Source organism: Lithobates pipiens, unplaced genomic scaffold (genome assembly GCF_037356315.1).
Source record: "Lithobates pipiens isolate NorthernLeopardFrog02 unplaced genomic scaffold, aLitPip1_a1.2 Scaffold_22, whole genome shotgun sequence".
NCBI classification, from domain to species: Eukaryota; Metazoa; Chordata; class Amphibia; order Anura; family Ranidae; genus Lithobates; species Lithobates pipiens.
In genome coordinates this window covers 123193247-123212637 of record NW_027507784.1, presented here as the reverse complement: position 1 = coordinate 123212637, position 19391 = coordinate 123193247, and the positions used below count along the sequence as shown (strand labels likewise).

The 19391-nt window shown below is 44.1% G+C and overlaps 1 protein-coding gene across 3 annotated transcripts in view; it reads right to left on the bottom strand.

Moving 5' to 3' along the window:
• Positions 1-19391, bottom strand: part of HDAC4 (histone deacetylase 4) — a 406345-nt gene that overhangs the window by 219713 nt on the left and 167241 nt on the right. The window contains exon 1 of one of the 3 annotated variants that reach the window (XM_077448200.1): positions 6642-7396. The exons of the other annotated variants lie outside the window; for them this stretch is intronic. Coding sequence (XP_077304326.1) covers positions 6642-6654 — 13 coding nt within the window. The 5' untranslated portion in view covers positions 6655-7396. Of the gene's footprint in view, positions 1-6641; positions 7397-19391 lie in introns of those variants that run through there. 3 annotated transcript variants of the gene reach the window in all.

The following is a 19391-nucleotide window of genomic DNA, read 5'->3' as shown; positions in this document are numbered from 1 at the left end:
ACATTACGTTCACTCCCTGAATAAAGCACACACGCCCCCATTCTCACATTTTCCTTTAAAAGCAGTTGAAGATCAGATTGCCATTCACTGGGCATAATGTCCAATTATTTCTCAGGGCCTGACAGTAAAATCACCAACCTATTACACAGGGTTTCTCAACCAGGGTTCAGCAGAACCCTAGGGTTCCACTGCAATCCATCAATTGTAGGCAGCTGACTGGTTGATCACATCCCTACTCAGCTGGCATCCTTGTCATCTCCCCTCACAAGCAGAGCAGTGCAGGGAAGAAACAAGTGCCTCTGCTGTTCCCCACTCGTCCCTCCTCCCCTCCTGTCCATCTTAGGTGCCTGTATGTGAAATCACATGGGATGGATGAGAGAGAAGGGCAAGCAGGAAACAGCGAACCACAAAAGGACTCACAGGAGGATCCCTGTGCTGCATGTGAAGGAAACTGCTCAACTAATGTAATGTGCCTTGCTATACCTCACGTTATTGCATCTGGCTGTCCCGTGTTTATATGTCCTGCTGTGCCTTCATGTAATGGGCCTAGCAGAACATTCATGTACCGTATATACTCGAGTATAGGCCGACCCGAATATAAGCCGAGGCCCCCAATTTACCCCCAAAAAAACTGGCAAACTTATTGACTCGTGTATAAGCCGAGGGTGAGACATGCCTGTCCATCCCTGTGTGTGTGTCCGTCCATCCCTGTGTGTCCGTCCATCCCTGTGTGTCCGTCCATCCCTGTGTGTCCGTCCATCCCTGTGTGTCCGTCCATCCATCCCTGTGTGTGTGTGTGTCTCCATCCATCCATCCATCCATCCCTGTGTGTGTGTGTCTCCATCCATCCATCCATCCATCCCTGTGTGTGTCTCCATCCATCCATCCATCCCTGTGTGTGTGTGTATCCATCCATCCCTGTGTGTGTGTGTGTCTCCATCCATCCATCCATCCGTGTGTGTGTGTCTCCATCCGTGTGTGTGTGTGTGTGTGTGTGTGTGTGTGTGTGTGTGTGTGTGTGTGTGTGTGTGTGTGTGTGTGTGTGTGTGTGTGTGTGTGTCCAGCCTACCTGTGTCCCGAGCCTTTGTCCCGAGCCTCCGTCCCGTGTCGTGCCTTGCCTTCGTCCCGTCCCGTCCCGTCCTGTCCCGTGCCGTGCCTTGCCTTGCCTCCGTCCCGTGCCCTCTTCGTCGGCGGCCATTGTAAAATTCAAAAGCCGCGCCTCCTCCTTCGCCTGTGATAGGCGGAACACTGAATTTCCCAGCAGCCTGTGTTCCGCCTATCACGGACGTCGTATCATCCTCGTCCGTAGTACGAGGATGAGAAGATGCCCGTGATAGGCGGAACACAGGCTGCTGGGAAATTCAGTGTTCCGCCTATCACAGGCGAAGGCGGAGCCGGAGGCGCGGCTTTTGAATCAGAATGGCCGCTGTCTGTCTGCTCGACACGCTGATCGAGCGGGCAGACAGCGATGACTCGAGTATAAGCCGAGGGGGGCACTTTCAGCCTCAAAAAAGAGGCTGAAAATCTCGGCTTATACTCGAGTATATACGGTAATGCACCCCTGCTACCTTCCCCACTGTAATCTTCCCTCCTGACCCTCTGTAATGCACCCTTCTGACACACTGTGCTCTGTCTTGCAGATCCCCTGCACAATGCTCAACTTCAAGCCAGAATTCAGCACTTGTGCAAAAAACTCCAGCACAAGTTTCACATAAAAAAAAGTTAATATTTTATTAATTAATACCATTTCTAAAAATATTTGTAATTACATCAATGCAATTTCTAAAAATCACTGTTATGTCAACAGTTCACTGATCATACCAATATTTCATAAACTGTAGATCTGAACATCATTTCAGGGGTTCCACCGAGATCTAAAAGTTTTTGCCAACGGTTCCTCCATGGTAAAATGGTTGAGGAGCCTTGCTATAACATCTGCAGATGAGGACTGCACAGACACCTAAAAGGTCTGGAGCATCTGAATTGTCCTGTGGACATTTGTTGATAGCTAGAAGGGAGAGGAGCTCTTCAGAAGAAAGTTGTGTAAATAGCCTGCGACTTGGATGCCTGAGAAGGGCAAGCAGAGGTTCTAAGACCTTGGTGAACACTCTGGGAGTAGAGGATAAGCCAAAGGGCAATATGGCAAACTGGAAGTGGTGGCCTGCCAAATAAAAATCCTGAAAATGTAGAAAGTGCTAATGGGATGTGTAAATGGGAACATGCAGATAGGCATCTTGGATGTCAACAAATGTCAGATATTCCGCTTGTCTAAGAGGCAATTAATGACCTTGCGGATTACATGCAAAATTTTGGAATACATTGAGGAACCCACAGGTCTGGGACGTCTGTAACCCAGAGATAGGCAAACTGTAACAGACCTCCCCCACTTTTAGGAGTGATAGCACCCCCTTCATTATGAAGAGGGCTGTGGGGAAGGCTTGATGACCTTGATGGGGGCCAAGTTTTGTGCCAAAAAGAGCTGAACAGCTGACAGGTTTTGAAGTTGAAGCCTGGTTAGAGAGGACATATGCTCTGCATTTAGATCTTACTTATAATATTTAAATAAAATTGTCATTATATACCTTATTTTAGACCCATTGACCATCATCAACTGGTCCTCTACGATTCCCTAATCAATGCAGACAGGTCACAGTTGATGGGAGTGGTCAGCAGGGGGCTGTACATGGCTTCCAGCCCCCTGTCTTCGATACCCCTCTCAAGAGCCCTTAGCCCTGACATTACCAGTGGAATGGTTCTTGGGAGGAATTATGCAAATATCAAAACCTTGATCAACAGGTACCAGACTGGGAGGAGTGAGTGTGTCTAGACAGAGTACCTTTGCGCACACATCACCCTAGGTAATGCCCAAGTGTGATGCGCTGAAACTCCATGGATTTATTGAGCTGAAATTCACTTGATGAAAGGGGCAGGCAGGGACAGCCAGACTGGGGAGGGTTAAAGAGGTAGTAAACCCTGATGAGTTTACTTCCTCTTTCATTCCCTGCAAAGGCAAAGCATAATGGACTACTATGCATCACATAGTAGCCCATTATGTGTCACTTACCTGACACAGGAGCCAGCAATGTCACCGCTGTCCCCTGTAGTCCGCCGCATCCATCTTCTCGGTGGGTCTCGCAGCTCCGCCGCTGTCATTCGGCGAAGCCGCGATGACGTCACTCCCGCACGGGAGCCGAGACGCACGGCATTGCGTGGCATCTTCGTTATCGAGGATGCCGCGCTCAGTGCGCCTGCGCGCCGCTGCATGCGCCGTAGACAGCGGTGCCCGTTTTCGGGCAAATATCTCCTAAACCGTATAGGTTTGGGAGATATTTCTTGGACCTACAGGTAAGCTTAGTGGTTTGTAAGGGTTTATAACCACTTTAAGGTGATGCTGGATATCCTACAGCCAGCAAATAAAAACAGGTTCCATCTGACTTGCTGCAGCTTCTGATGTACACCGAGATGGTCACAGTGTGCAGGGAATTCAAACTAAAAACTTTTAAAATAGAAGTATGGCTTTTTTTTTTTTTTGGCCAAATCCATATCTACCTAGGTGGATGCAGCTTCGGTCCCCCTGCGCCTCTGCACTGAGAACCGAGCCAGTGAACACCGCCGAGGGCTCGGTTCTCACAGATCCGAGAGGAGCATTGCTGATTGTCACCAGCTCTCCCCTCTGCACCTCCACGCACACTGGAGCGCTGAGCTGTGGAGGGGCGGGGAGTAGCCATCTCAGTCTATCAGCCGCTCGCTGAGACAGGCATCAGTCCAGGCACCTGGCGGATCCAGATTGTCGTGATGGAGTGCCTGGACGGATTCCAGTGACGTCAGCAGACAGCAGACTTCTGACCGCTCTCTGCTGAAAATGGATCACAGGAGTGCAAAATGAATTGCACTCTTGTGACCCATAGGAGAAGTCCAGCCAAACAAGCTCAGGTTGGACTTCTCCTTTAAGTACAGAAGAGTCTGTACAACTGTGAAAGTCTACAGGCAAGGCTAGAGTTCAGCTGATACTATACAAAACACTTTATACTGGCAATATTTGCACATTTTGAAGAAGAAGAAGAAAAAAAAAATGAACATTCAATACTCTTGTCAACACTGACACCTGTGGTATAAGTTGATCAATATGTATTTCTACACTCCATTCTCAGCATGGTATTTTACATGTTGAAAAGATTTTACACGCATGAGTTGTATGTTCCTACCACATAAAAATTTTCTGGGAGATTTAACTGCTCATGTGACAAGCCATGTTTATATTGGAAATCCACTGGAAATCCATAGTGCAGTATTTTTCAGACTCCTGTGCAACGGTGGGCTAAGATGCTGCATGCAAGCCCACATACCTTGTGTATATTAGCACATTAGTCTGACGCCACACTAGCAGATTAGCGTTTATACAGTTTAACAGCAACAGTTATATCTATATTACTGTACTTCAAATTACTTCACAAATGCGCCGGTCTGACATAAACTTAGCAAACGTGTTTCAGACAGACTTCTAACAAAAGATTTGGTGTCACTTCTGTGATGTACAGTACTGAGGAACTTCAGGTTTCGCCTCAGTGATTTACACACAAACCACAGACACGCTGTTGTTTGACCTGAGGAAACACTGTGGTTTCTCTCTAGTAGACACTGTGGTTGTGAAAAAGCCCAAGTGTAACGCAAATCCCCAGAGACCATAGCTAACTCCTTGGCCACACTTCAGGCACCGCACGCTGCACATGAAGTCAACTTTGATATTTAAAGTCCTATAAATTCACACAAATCTGTTTGAAATCAATAAAATCAATGTTAAGAACTTTTAATGCAACAAGTCATTTTAAACCTTGGTAAGTTAAAAGCCACACAAGCAAGTAAAAAAAAAAAAAAAAAAAAAAAAAAACAACATTGTGTAAAATTTGTCACAAAGACTACTTAGAAAACATACATTGGTATTAAGCAGAGGGCTCACAGTTTTTACAAAACAATGTTTAATGAAAGAAAACGTTTTTGTGCTTATTTCGCACGGAAAGGTAAAAACAAAAAAAAAAAAAACATTTCAGCATACTGTCATCAGACTGGGGAAAAAAGAACTCCGACTGGCTGCTACGATTATCGCACTTTGAATATTGCTTTGTACTCCCTATAATACCATCTTCATGATGCATACACACCATTCACTACAATCCCATTTACAGATACATATTGAAACCGATCACCAAAATAATAGAAAATGATTAGGATATAGACAGCATTAGGAATTACAAATTGCTATATTTGGTCTTTATTATGAATACAGGACAATATTATATAATCATATGCAATGATTAAAAAATGTACATCATCTCCTATTTTAAGCCTAAGATTGTAAACAAACTAGTTATCTTTGAAATCATGTACGAAAGTGCAAAATAGTTCTAACAGAAGTACGATGTACATCACTGCATAATAAAGGAAATGCTTTCAAATTCAGAAGTTTAGCTAGAACCAGAGAGGATCTTTCAGCATTCTGTCTCTACATGCATGGTATGGCGTAAAGATGTAGAAGGTGGGACCATAACAATTAATCACCACACAAAGAGAAGAAGCTCGAGCTGGAAACAACACATCAAACCTACTTAAACATTTATGCCTCACCATTAGCAAGAGACTAGGGAGCACTGAGAGAGGAGGCTGCAAAGCTAATATTTCTGTCGATAAGAAAACGATAGGACCTTCCATCCCCACCCCGAGCTTCCAGGAACTGCTTCTAACCTACAACTCGCTACAAAGCAAACATGACGTGCCGGAACACTCATTCTTTTCATGCATGACAACAGATTTTTAAAAATGTTCAATTCACTTTTAGAGAAATTAATCAAATTTGCACAAACTGCCACACCACCAGATAACGGTGTTTACAATACATGCTTTACAATACATATTTTAAATCAGTCCATTCAATTACTTTCTCGAGCAGACACCGGTTTTCTTGGTTAATTGCAAAAGACCCCAACACAACACTGCTGTGAGTGATTTCATCACATGTCAAAGATTAGTGTCAATGTCTAGAAGGAGGGTGGAGCCGCGTCAGTTAACCTCTTAGCAACATGAATGGCAGTGTTTAGTGCTGGGTTCAGCTGATTGGCTATATTTGACATGTAAATCTGTTTGGTTTTAATGTGCAGTGATAAAGCAGGGGTTACTGTGTGGGGCTGTGTAGTTTCTACATACCTAATAATTGTGCATTTTAGTATGAGTCACTATGTGTCTAATCAATACATCTGATATACTAATTATATAGTACCATACTTGAAAATGTAAATAACTAAAGACTATAAATGTGCCTCTCTTTACAGACCTATTCAAAGCAAGAAATGCCAACATGCATTCAATGCAATGTGCTGTTACGTATATAGAATCCCAACACATATTCAATGCAATGTGTATAAAGATAATAGTATCACGGCAATCTAAATCATTTTAACAGTTTCACTTACTATAGATAAACAGTCTTCAATACTATATATAATCTATAGACAAAAAAACTAATACAAGAATGCATGTACATAAACACAATTGTGTAAGTCTATTTTCATAGTTTAAACAAAATTTCATGCAAAACAAATACTTGATTCTGTGCAGTCTAAATAAAATAAGGCAAATGCTGGACTTACAGACAGTCGGCATGCACTACAGTTGTCCTCTTGTTCTCAGAGACCCAGAAAAAAGCACAAGACTTGTGCAGAGAGCCCAAAAGATGTAAAATAATGTGGGTAAAATTAATCCGAGCACAGAGTAGAGCTGCCTCCTGCTGAGCTGTGAATAACTGTGTTGCACAACGCAAAGCAGCTTGATTTGCTGTCTGGGTGAGGGGGCTGGACAGATCTGCACACAGGACACTGAAGACAAGTAAGCGAGCTTCAACAGCTGGGAGACCAAACAAAGCATACTACCATGCTGGAATATACCCAGATAGCTGCAAGGACTAAAAACTCACCACTACCGGTTTTCTGAAGAAATGGGCTACAACTGTACCATATCAGGTTTAAAAATACTGAACTGCACATGACCGACAACAGAGAGAACTAAAAATAAGCTGCAGACAAAGAAATCTGCACTAAAGACAGTCTCTGAACACCAACATACACTGAGCAAACGGAACTGATAGCAGTTCACAAGAGGTTATTAATGTACCCCTTTTATAGCATACACAACAGCAGTAAATGCACTTCGGTAGCTACAACATTACATAACCTGTATTAAACAAAGATGCTAGCTGGGAATGGTTTAAAACAACACGAATCGGATATGGCAAGGCAGAATAGGCAGACCCTCTGTAAACAGTCAATACAGAGCAGATGTGAGTATGTCCAGGAAGCCTTCCTCATGCAGCCCGCAGTGCTGAAGATTAACAGCTGCTAGCTGCATTTCCCTCCAATTGAACAGCAGCTGCTCTTCTGACAGCCCCATTTTTAGAAATGAGGAGGTGGATGCTGGTAACAACTGCTATCTAATCCCGCTTTGCACAGATCAATTACCTGCAAACAGTCCCTTCATTGTCTACAACACTCGCCCTATAAATATCACAAAAACACAAACAAGCTGAAATGAAAGCCTTCAGGTATTCTATACACCTATTCCATCAATGTAACAAATTCAATGGAGTCTAATCCCTCGAAGACCTTTATGCAAGGCACGCATTTTAAAGTGCTTCATATGTAAATAGCACACAAAAAGACTTACAGGTTAAAAAAAAAAAAGGACCAGATCTTTTAAATCTTTGTTAGTGTACAGGAGATAAACCAATTAATATTGACTGGGCACTGGACCACACCCTTATCAACGTAATCAATGTCACACAGCAAATGAAAAATCATGAGCTTTAAACACAAGTGAGGGCCCTTCATGCAATCTATGCTCTATTCTGTAAGGGCCGGTTCACACTGCTGCGAATTATATTGTGAATTTGAGCCGCTGCGATCGATCAAATTCGCAAGTCATTTAAATAACATAGTTTTCCATTATTCCCGTTCACATCAATGCGTTGTGATTATAAGCTGCATACAAAAAGGGTCCTGTGCGAGGTTGATTCGTGTGCGATGCGAATTCAATGCAATATCTGCAGTAGAATTGCAGTAGATTCGCCAGAACACAAAAAATTTGGAATGAAAATTCGCAAAGCAAATCGGATCAAATTTGCGCAAAATTCGCACCACAGCAGGTTCAACCGGCCCTCAGAACCAATGAGCTTCCAAAACACAAAAATCAATGTACAGGTCACACCACCTTGCAGATTGGAAGGCTTCCTGAAATCATTGATCCTACACAGCTAAATTGCTATGAGGACTTAACAGAATGCAGCTAACATTAAAAGCACCACCCAATGACAATCTAAATGAACACGTCACACCAAATACAGAAAACTATTGGGTTTTCTATCTTTTTCACGCAACCGATAAAACTTGAAGCTCAGCCCAGCTACGATGCGCTAACTTTTACTTAAAAACAAATTATTGAAATTAGTTTAGCTACCTTAAAACAGCTATATAGTTAAAAAAATAAAAAATACAAACAGTGTTTTGTGAAACACCACTTATTACCGATGTTACAAAAACCACAGATGGGTGTCTTATGCACCAGTGAATGGATGAGATGAAGTTGTCACATTGTACAGAGCCAAATCAGAGAGGTTCTGTACCTTGTGAAAGCTGTGCACAAATCACAGCAGTCACAACTGTCAACACAGCCAGTATTTACCAACAGTCAGCTCATTTGCAAAGGAGTACGGCCCCTTTTAAACTGACGGACTGATCAGGTCAGACTGTCAGTTTTTCAGGCGCACCCGATCGGACCATCCTTAGCTCTCTATGGACCGACAGATGTCAGTGGGAAGGTGCCAATCCCATCCTGTCTGCCAAGAACAGATGGATGGGGATATGTTCCCCATCCATCCAGCGGATCGAATTGCATGACAGTCGGATGGAAATGGACAGGCAGTCCATTTCTGTCCCATAAAGAAGAGTGGGCAGATCTTGAATTTAGATTGGATAGAGTAGAGAGGGATTAGAACATCTGTCAGTTTTTAGTGTTCATCCTCTCCATTTGTCCTGTTTACCATTATCATTGAAAGTGAAGGTGAAAGAAAGTCTCCATTTTTTTTGGGGGGGGGGGGGGTCAAGGAATTACCTTAATTTTCAGGGATTTCTTCTCACTTCCTTATGTGGCAGGGGTTATAACCCTCCTTCAAAATTAAAAAGCATTGCATATAGTTCTACTTTAATAAATATTTTCCATGATTTTATGCTGAGAACTTCCCAATGTGAGCTGCAGTGTCCTGGAGGAGCATGTGAGACACAAATGGAGGATTTGGCTCAGTCAGAGGCGCTTGCATATCCCAAAGTAACTAGATATGGGACTTGTTTAGAAGGTCTTAGAGGATTGAATGTGTAACTATTCACCATCCATTCTTCCTTACTGCAGTGCTGTTTCTTGACCTAGGCCGACAAGGCCCAGGCCTAGGGCAGCACTTTGTGGGGGCGGCAAGACAGCAGACTCCTCACATGCAAAAAAAAAAAAGCCCCCCCCCCCCGTCCCGTTTTCCCAAGCCCAGGTTCCCGCGGCTGCCTCCTGCACAAATACAGCCCCGACGGCCAGCTTGCTGTAGCACAAAACTTGGCAGAGGCACCCCCATAAGCAGCCGGTGATTGGCCAGGCCGGCTGACTGGCGGAGCCAAATGCTCCGCTCACTCGGCTTACTATACTGAATCTTCTCCCCAGCTCTGGGCGATAGTAGTAGTAGATGGAGGAGGAGTAGGAGTAGGAGTAGGAGTAGGAGTAGTAGGAGTAGGAGTAGGAGTAGGAGAGAGGACCATGAGGGGAATCCCCAGCCAGCGGCCAGGACAGAAGGCTACCATTACTAATGTGTATGTGTCAAGTGCTCAATATTGAAGTTATTATACTGATGGCCACTGATGGGCGGCGCTGATATGGGCTGCACTTGTTTCCCCTGATGAAGCCACACTGATGAGGCTGCTCTGATGGGCACTAACAGGCTGCACTGGTTGCCCCTGATGGCCACTGATAGTCTGCACTGATAAGCCTGTACTGATGGGCACTGATAGGCTGCATTGATGGCCACTGACGAGGCCAATTGGTACCCACTTTTAATGTACAGAGCAGAAGAGGTAGAACTCTAAAAGGAAAAGGTGGAGCCTAAATAGGAAGGAGTGTGGTTTATAGATAGGACAGGTCTTAAACAGGAAGGGGTGTGGCCTTGGCAGGAAGGGGTGGCCCATATTTTGATTAGGGGTGCATGAGTTTAGTTAGGCTTAGGGCAGCACAAAAGCTAAAATACACTACTGGTTGCACTAGTGTTTTGCTTACAGAAACTATTCCATAAGCAAATGCACATGTGTAGCCTAGCAGTATAGTTAGGTCTACGGTATTAGTGCCAGTTCACGCCATACAAACACAGTCCAGATGCTTTTCTGCATGCGCTTTTTGACTTGTTTTCAATGCTTTCCTGTGTGCATTTTTGATGCAGTCCAGTGCATTTTCCCCCTCTTTTTTCTTAAGTTTGAATAAGGACGTGTGCATTCCAGTGCATTTTTGATGCGTTTTACAGATTTCCAGTGCAGGAAAAATGCAGCATGTTCTACTTTGCTGGAACTGCAAGCACTGGTGTGAACTATGCCATGGAAAACCATATAACCTACTTTCCATGCATTTTTGATGTAGAATTTTTTTTTTAAAACACACTGGACAGCATGTGGTGAACTGGCCCACTTAAAGACAACCTGGCCTGTGCAAGCTATAACCCAAAAAAGGCAGAGGACATTATAATGATGTAATAAAGATCACAGAGCTGAATTAATGTGTGCCTCAAATCTGCTTAGAATTTAGCTTTAGAAGCGTTTCCCAATGAGGTGCTTTTCCGGTGTTTTAGCGCTAAAAAGTGCCTGTAAAGCACTCATGCCTTCACAGTGTGAAAGCCCGAGTTCTGCCACACTGGGGCGGTGCGCTCGCGGGACGGGGAAAAAAAAAGTCCTACAAGCAGCATCTTCGGGGCAGTTTGGGAGCGGTGTATACACCGCTCCCAAACCGCCCTGCCTATTGAAAATGTTCAGCGCTGTGCAAAACACCAGAAAAGCGATTTGGCAGCACTGCAACATGGGCACTTTTAACCCCTTCTTTGAGGTTAAAGGTGCCCGGCTCCCACCTGCAAAGCAGCTCTGCAGCACTGGTCTAGGTGTGAAAGGGCTCTTAATGATTTACGATTTAATGCAGAGCTGCTATGATTTATGCCTATATTTTTCCTGGAGCTCAACTTTAAATTTACTTTTAAATAACATGGTTGCAATGCCTAAATTATACTTTGTATCAGCCTCTTATTAATACTTGTGTAGTAGAACAAAGACTTAAAGATGAATTCCAGGAATAAGCCGCTTTCTAACATCTGCTGGCTTGCTATAGGTTAGGTCCAACGAGGTGCATGGATATATAATTTTATTCAGTGCTGGCAGCAGGGCCGTCTTTAATATTGATTGGACCCTGGGCAAAACTTTTCTTGGGGCCCCCCCCACCCCCATGCAGTTTTGCTCTGCACCTGCTCTGAGACGTACAATAATTAGCAGCTAGATTCAAAATCCGTTTACTGAATCATATCAGGCAGCTATTGAAATTGGTTGTCAGAGGTTACAGTGTATCATTACCACTCACTGACTGGTTGCTAGAGGTTACAGCACATATTACAGCTCACTGATTAGTTGCTAGAGTTTACAGCACATGAATTCTGCTTGTTGATTGGTTGTTAGCGATTACTGTGAATATGACCTCAGGGGGGCATGATATACATATCAATGCCGCCGGCCTCCGCTATTTACAGATCAATGCCGGCAAATTTACATGTAAACACAGGGTCTGCGGGTGAGTCATCTGTACACAACAATTGGGCAGAGCTGGGCAGCATTTCACACTGAGATGTTGGGACACAGCACAGGACTAAAACCTCAAAGGATGAGGAACAAGGATAGTTGGCAAGTATGAGGCAGCTACTTTGGGCCCCACCACAATGACAGGACCCAGGGCAGCTGCCCCTTTTGCCCTGCCTTAAAAACAGCCCTGGCTGGCAGTACAGCTATCACCATACTCCCGGCACTCTGGCAGGAGACACGCTGTCTTCTCCTACATAGCATCTCTGCCTACCACTCCCCTCTGATGCCCACGAACAGAAGGCTTTGTATTTTGTGAATAAGTTAATATAATACAAAGCGTGAGTGATTCGGCAGGAGGAAGGAGGAGGGGAGGGGCAGGCACAGTGGCTGCATTCAATTCAGCAGCTGCAGGAGCCGACACCAGAAGGTCCAGCATCACAGTGCTGGAAGTATAGAGATAGCTATACTTCCAGAACCCCAAAAATTCAAAATAAAAATTATAAATCAAAGAGAAACATCCACATGATAGCATGCACCTCTCTGGACCTAACCCCAAATAATACTGAACATTATTAGAAAGTGGCTGAAACACACCGGCTCCAGTTGTTTGACGCATGCTAAATGACAGTGCAGCTTCCTCCCACTACTAAGGGGGGGGGGGGGGGGGGATTGGCTACCCTTGGAGACCCTGCCCCATTAGGTCATATGGGGCAGGGGGGTCATCCGATGAAGCCATGGTGTGACTCCGCCCCTATGATTCAGCATGCCAGCCCCGAGGCCCAAGCCACTATGAAATCATGGGGTGGGTCCTCGAGGGAAATCATAGGGGTGGGGTCACCAGGCAACCACCCCTTTTGTTTACTTCGAGGCAGGGGGAATAGGCGCCATCATTTAGCAAAAGGGAACGGTCATGTTCAGAGGGCTTTTTTTTTTCCTCGTGTGGGTAGGTGGCCGCCGTTCATCATGACCCATGTTCCCCCTATCATGAGGGCATTGGTCTGCTATGTCTCAGGTGGATGGGGGCCTCTTTCTTGTACCCCTCTATCTTTCCTAGCCTGCTGAGCTGCATGCTTAGATTGTGTTTCTTGGTGTGGGGGCCCCCTTAAAATCCATACCAGTCCCGAAGTGCCTGGTATGGATTTTGGGGCGCACAGAGTTTTTTTTTTATTCTGTCTCTATTGTTTAAATTCTGTTATTAGTGGGGAATCACCTGCTGACAGCAGGTAGGACTCGTTGTTAGGACACCAGTGGCTGCCAGCTTCTTAACAACCAATGACTTGTCCCTTCTGGCTGACAGCAGGGATGAGTCGCAGTAGAAAAACACATTAAAAAAAGCACCAAGTAGGCACTGCAGCTGCACTACAAAACCACATTTAAAATCAGAAAAAATAATTATATATCACACGGTACTAGTGTGAACCTAGACTAAATCTGAAAGAAACAGCATCAAAATAAAAATAAATTAGATTATTCAATTCCAAAGGTCATATTCAAAATGTTTTCATGTGCACTTTACAACTCAAACGATGTGCTCGCTACAAAAAAAAGTTTAAATTTAACCCTATAACTGCATGCACAGTTTTCTTAATGCTGGATTTTCTACTCTACTCTCTGTATATTAATATATGTAGAGAATAAAAACATGAATGTCTGTTACACTTAAAGCAAAGTACATTGTATGCATATATCAATATATAAGGCAGAAATGGTTTGTGCAGTGCTTTACAAAATGAAGGGAGATCATACAGTTACAATACAAGAGTTATCAGAGGGCCCTGCTGGTTGGAGCTTACAATATACAGACTTACAATATATCATTTTTAAACTACATCAGTTTATTTCACTACATTTTTGACCTATTAATGATGTTATGGTGGCGTACAACACTGCACATTGATAGTCAAACTATTAATGACATTATTAACATCTGTAGGCATATGCAAGCAGCGTTTATAGCAGTGATCTATGAAGAATCTCCGATCCTCACTTGGTTGATGTCTGCTGCAGCTGTTTGCCAGCTGTTAACCAGCAAAGAAAAGCTCAGCAGCAGGAGGTCTATTTGCTTCTCTCTAGAAGAACCAAGAATTATTCCACTCATATCTAGAAACACATTGCTTAACTATTTGTATATTGGTCTGCAGCTACAAGGAGTACTTTGTAACATTTTCATGAAGAAAACCAAAATGAGATCAGACTTGTAGTCTCTGCGAACCCTGCCATTTCTAATAAAATATCTTTGTCAAATCAAACAACCAAAAACAAACCAAACAGCTAGAGGAAGGTTTTTTACTTTAATGCAGGTAATACATTAAAGTTGATCTCCAACTTTACCTGAAGTTTAAAGTGATTGTAAAGGGTTTTTTTTTTATTTATTTATTTTTTAAATAACAAGCATGTCATACTTGCCTGCTCTGTGCAAGGGTTTTTTGCACAGAGCGGCCCGATCCTCCTTTTCTGGTGTCCCCCGGCGGTGCGCCTCCTATGATCGACACAAATGGCATGACTTGGCCCCGTTCCCTGGCTCCCATGTCACTGTATTTGATTGACAGTAGCGGGAGCCATCAATCTATCCAACGAGTACTCAGACGGAGGCTGGAGCTACTGGGCTCGTTCTCGTCACTGGAAAGATCGGGGTCAGGTAAGTAAAAGGGGGGCTCCGGGGGGCAGCTGCACCACAGAAGGTTTTTCACCTTAATACATAGAATGCATTAAAGTAAAAGTCCATGCAAAAATTAAAATCTGTGCACTTAGAGACACCATGGATCTACTACTAACCTCTCTATGCCTGTAAAGAAAAAATGAGTATACATACCTTTTTGGAAGTCGATCTGACCCACTCTGACTGGATCCCTCGCTGAGCTGTGAGCCGTGGCTTCATTGTAGAGGTGGGTGCAGAGGAGGCAGACAACAACGGAGGCCCCATAGTAACTATGAGTGACATCACTTCCCATTCATTTCACAGCCGTTGTCGGTTGTGTCCCCTACAGAGCTTCCGCCACTGGAGATCGGGTAGGAGTGGGTAGTTTTTGCATGGACTTCCACTTTAAAGGGGTTGTAAAGGTAAATGTTTTTTCACCTTAATGCATTCTATGCATTAAGGTGAACATCTCACAGTGCCGGAGCCCCCAGCCACCCCGTTTTACTTACTTCACCCCTCGAAAGTCCCGCGCTCGCTCCCGACTTCCTCTTCACCACCCAGCCTGGCCGCTGATTGGCTGGAGTGGATGGATTGAAGGCAGCGCAGCCATTGGCTCGTGCTGCTGTCAATCACATCCAATGACGCGGCGCGCCGGGGGCAGGGCCGTGTGATACAGCGAGCGGCTATAGCCGCCGACTGTATCACGGGAGCGCGCCCGCAGATGCTTCTCACCATGTGAGGGAGCTCGCGTGAACGTGAGACGCACCTGTGGGAAGAAGCCGAGACAGCTGCCGAGGGACCCCAGAAGACCAGGTTCGGGGCCACTCTGTGCAAAACGAGCTGCACAGTGGAGGTAAGTATAACATGTTTGTTATTTTAAGAGAAAAAAAATACCTTTACAATCCCTTTAAGGTGAAAAACCTCAAGAATTTACAACTCCTTTACAGCGGGGTGCCGATGCTCATGGCCAACAGTCACGAGCACAAGGGACAGAACACGGAAGTGGGTGTGTAAGCGCACAAATCCCTGTTCTGAGAGCAGTGACAGATCCTGTGTTCCTAGGAACCACGATTCGGAACTTTCTTTAGTCGGTCCCCTCCCCCTTCAGTCAGAATCACCTCCCAGGGAACACAGTTAACCCCTTGATCGCCCCCCTAGTGTTAACCCCTTCACTGCCAGTGACATTTTTACAGTAATAAATGCATTTTTATAGCACTGATCGCTGTAAAAATGCCAATGGTCCCAAAAATGTGTCAAAATTGTCCTATGTATACACCATAATGTCGCAGTGATGATAAAACTTGCAGATTGCCGCCATTACTAGTAAAATAAAATAAAAATGATATAAATCTATCCCCTATTCTGTAGACGCGATAGCTTTTGCGCAAACCAATATACGTTTATTACGATTTTCTTTACAAAAAATATCTAGAAGAATACATATTGGCCTAAACTGAGAAAAAAATGGATTAAAAAAAGGGGGGGGGGGGAATTTATAGCAAAAAGGTACAAAACAGTTTTTTTTCAAAATTGTCGCACTTTTTTTGTTTATACCGCAAAAAATAAAACCACCAAAAGAAAGCTATTTGTGGGGAAAAAAGGATGTCAATTTTGTTTGGGTACAGCGTTGCACGACCGCGCAATTGTCAGTTAAAGCGTCAGAGCCAAATCGCAAAAAAATGGCCTGGTCATTCAGCAGCCAAATCTTCTAGGGCTGAAGTGGTTAACTAGGAGTCAGACATGAAGCTATATGAAGGGTGGAAGGGAGATATAAATATTTTATTCTAAAGTAGTACTAAAAGCTGAGACTTCTTTTTTCATGGATATAATCATTTTAAATATAATGCACAATACTGGTAAACTTTTACTTTAAGGCTACTTTCACACTAGGGCGGGGGGTGTTACCGGTAAAGCGCCAATTCATATCTGAGGTTTACAACCACTTTAAACTTTTTTTTTAAATAACAAGCATGTTATACTTACCTGCTCTGTGCAATGGTTCTGCAAAGAGCAGTCTTGATCTTTGTCTTCTAGGGTTCTCCGCCAGCATTCCTGGTTCCTCAGTTTCTGAATACCAAAGCCCCAGCAAGTCCCTTGCTAAGGTGATTACTTGTGCAGGCTCGCTCCTGAGCTCCATTGCCTGGGTCCATTGATGCCCGCCCCCCGCTCCCCTGTCATAGGATTTGATTGACAGCAGGAGGAGCCAAGGGATCCCTTGACTATGAATTTACACTGTGAAGAGGAAAAGAGCCACTGCTCCCCTATACAGCGCTGGATCAAAGCCAGGCTTAGGCAAGTATAAGGGGGGTTTAATATTTTTCTTATACCTTAATGCAGAGAATGTATTAGGTAAAAAAAAAAAAAAAAAAAAAATACCTTAAGGCTTTAGAACCACTTTAATCATGACACATAATCTTTGAACATACAAAGAAACTATTCTGCACAGTGCCAAAACCTGTGGGTGTGGCAGGTATGACAAAACAAAGCTTCCTACCTTTACATAATCTTGCGTCACTCTATACCATTTGGCACAAGATAGATTTTGCGTGTTATGACTCAACAAGTACAAAATATACATTTTATGAGCAGTATGAACAGGTCAACAGTAAAACAGCCATACAGACTAGGGGCCCCTATATATTAACTGTGCCATTTCCATTTTACAAAGTACAGTGTAAGGTGACTGGCACAACTGTAGTCCTCTGCTGGCACCCCTGAAGTCTGCTCAATACACTATCATATTGTTTACCTTGGCTTGACTCTAAAAGCTTCTGGGACACAGCAGAGCTTGGATGCTCCCTCTCAACATCACAGCAGTGTATGTCTCTCTTTCAAAAGCATGCATGTGTGCAGTGCACGCTCTTTTCTTGGCGCATAAGCTCACACTGCTGTAAAACTGCTCAATGCATTGTAATATATTGGGCTCCCCTGTCTGCATGGGCCATTTTGCTCATAAGCAATTTCTACTAAGGAAATCATTTTCTATTGGATTGTGAACTTATTACTTCTGCAGTGATTTGTAGTTTAGTTGCTGAGGGACTGCAATTTTACATTGTTTCATGCTGATGACTGTCAGAGCTGCAGAAAGTGAGCCCACATGTGTCCAGGTGAGGTGGGATTTCCCAGGGTTTGGGGTCTAAGCACCCACAAGTTTTAACAAGAGCGCCTGATGGGGAAAATACTATAAAAGCCCAAACGGAAGCGATCCAGAAGTACTGACGAGTCTGAGTCAGGCAGAGATGGTAAAGAAAGAAACAAGCCAAAAGGTCAAGGCAGATGGCAAATGAGCAAATTTGATGGTTTGGTTAACAGAAATTCAATTGAAGGAAACAGGCCAAACAAGAAATAGCAAGAGGGAGCTTAGAGTCAAATGAGAATGTTTCTCATTTGTCTACAATGGGAGCTGATCTGAGCATGGGGGAGATTGAGGACTGGGCAGGAAGTGGTCAAAATGCAATGAATATTACTCAGTTGGTGAGGCGAGAGACGTCCATAGTTACTAGCTTTGTGCAGCAAGAACAGAGAACAAAGCCCATGCTTGTAGAACCTAAAATGTACCACAGCAGAAGGGAGGCAGGAACAAACCACAAGCATTTGGAACCACAGGTAACAGCAAAACCACAAGTGACATATCAGCTCTGTGACAGTACCCCCCAATGTGAAGTTACAAAAGTGGAACTTCTGCTTTAAGGATTCCTGACATGCCACATTTGGCATGTAACTTTTTGGGGGGGCGTGTACCTAATTTTAACAGGTACCTTGCTCCCACTTCTGCTCAAATCGCTGAGTGGAAGTTGTCTTCTCCCCCCTCCCTGCAATATTCTGGGACACGTCACAGGTCCCAGAAGATTGCCCGGCCATGCAGACTGGCGCACATGTGCAGTATGCACCCAGCTGTGAAGCCGCAAGCTGGCACAGCCCAATGCCCACACATTGATTTCTGGCGCCACAGAGAGGTGTGGGAGAGAAGCGATGCATCGCTGGACCATTAGACAGGGGCGTGTCTGTTTATTAAAGGTCAACAGCTACACTTTTTTGGTAGCTGCTGACTTTTAACAAACAGAAAAGGGTGGAACTCTGCTTTAAGCAAATCTTGGATTCTAAATACTCTAGAGGGAGGCTCCTTTATCGAACTGACTAAAAGGGCTTCAGTCTGGAGGAGAGATATTGGGTTTCTTTAACAGATGTCTCTGTTCCCTGTTTGGTGAAGTATTTTCTTTGGAAGTTTCCTCTCATTATATGCCCCTAAACAGGTGAAAAGGCGGAAAAATAAAAATAAAGTGGCCCACTTTAAAGGATAAGTTAAGCTTTGGGAACATTTTACATGTTCCACACGTCCTGCAGCGGCTCGGCGATCTGACCTCTCGCTGTGATAGCAGTATGAGGAGAAGTTCCCTGTACAAGCCATCACTTTTTGATGTGGGCTCCACTTACACAGCTGCATCATAGTAAATGAATGAACTACAAGTACCGACATTCTTTGTGGCTGTCAGCTTGTAGTTCTCAGTGAAGTACCACAACACTGTTGATCACTGTGGTAGTTCATGGATTCTTCCTGTCAGTGTGAAACTGCCTCACTGTACGATGTATGGGCAGACAGCTTACACTCACATTCTGCAAGAGACCTACATAGCACCATCTACTGATTGCTGGTGCGTGCAATGCTTTCCAGGCTCCTAACAAAATAAAATTAAAAAAAAAAAAAAACACCTGCAAAAAAAATGTGGACTCATGAACTTATCCTTTAATAAAATTTAGTTTTATCGGACCAGCTCACCCTCTCCGAGAAATACAAGGAACTCCTTGAGCCTAGTTCTGCATAAGAACTTTATCACCCACCCCCTCCCCCCCCC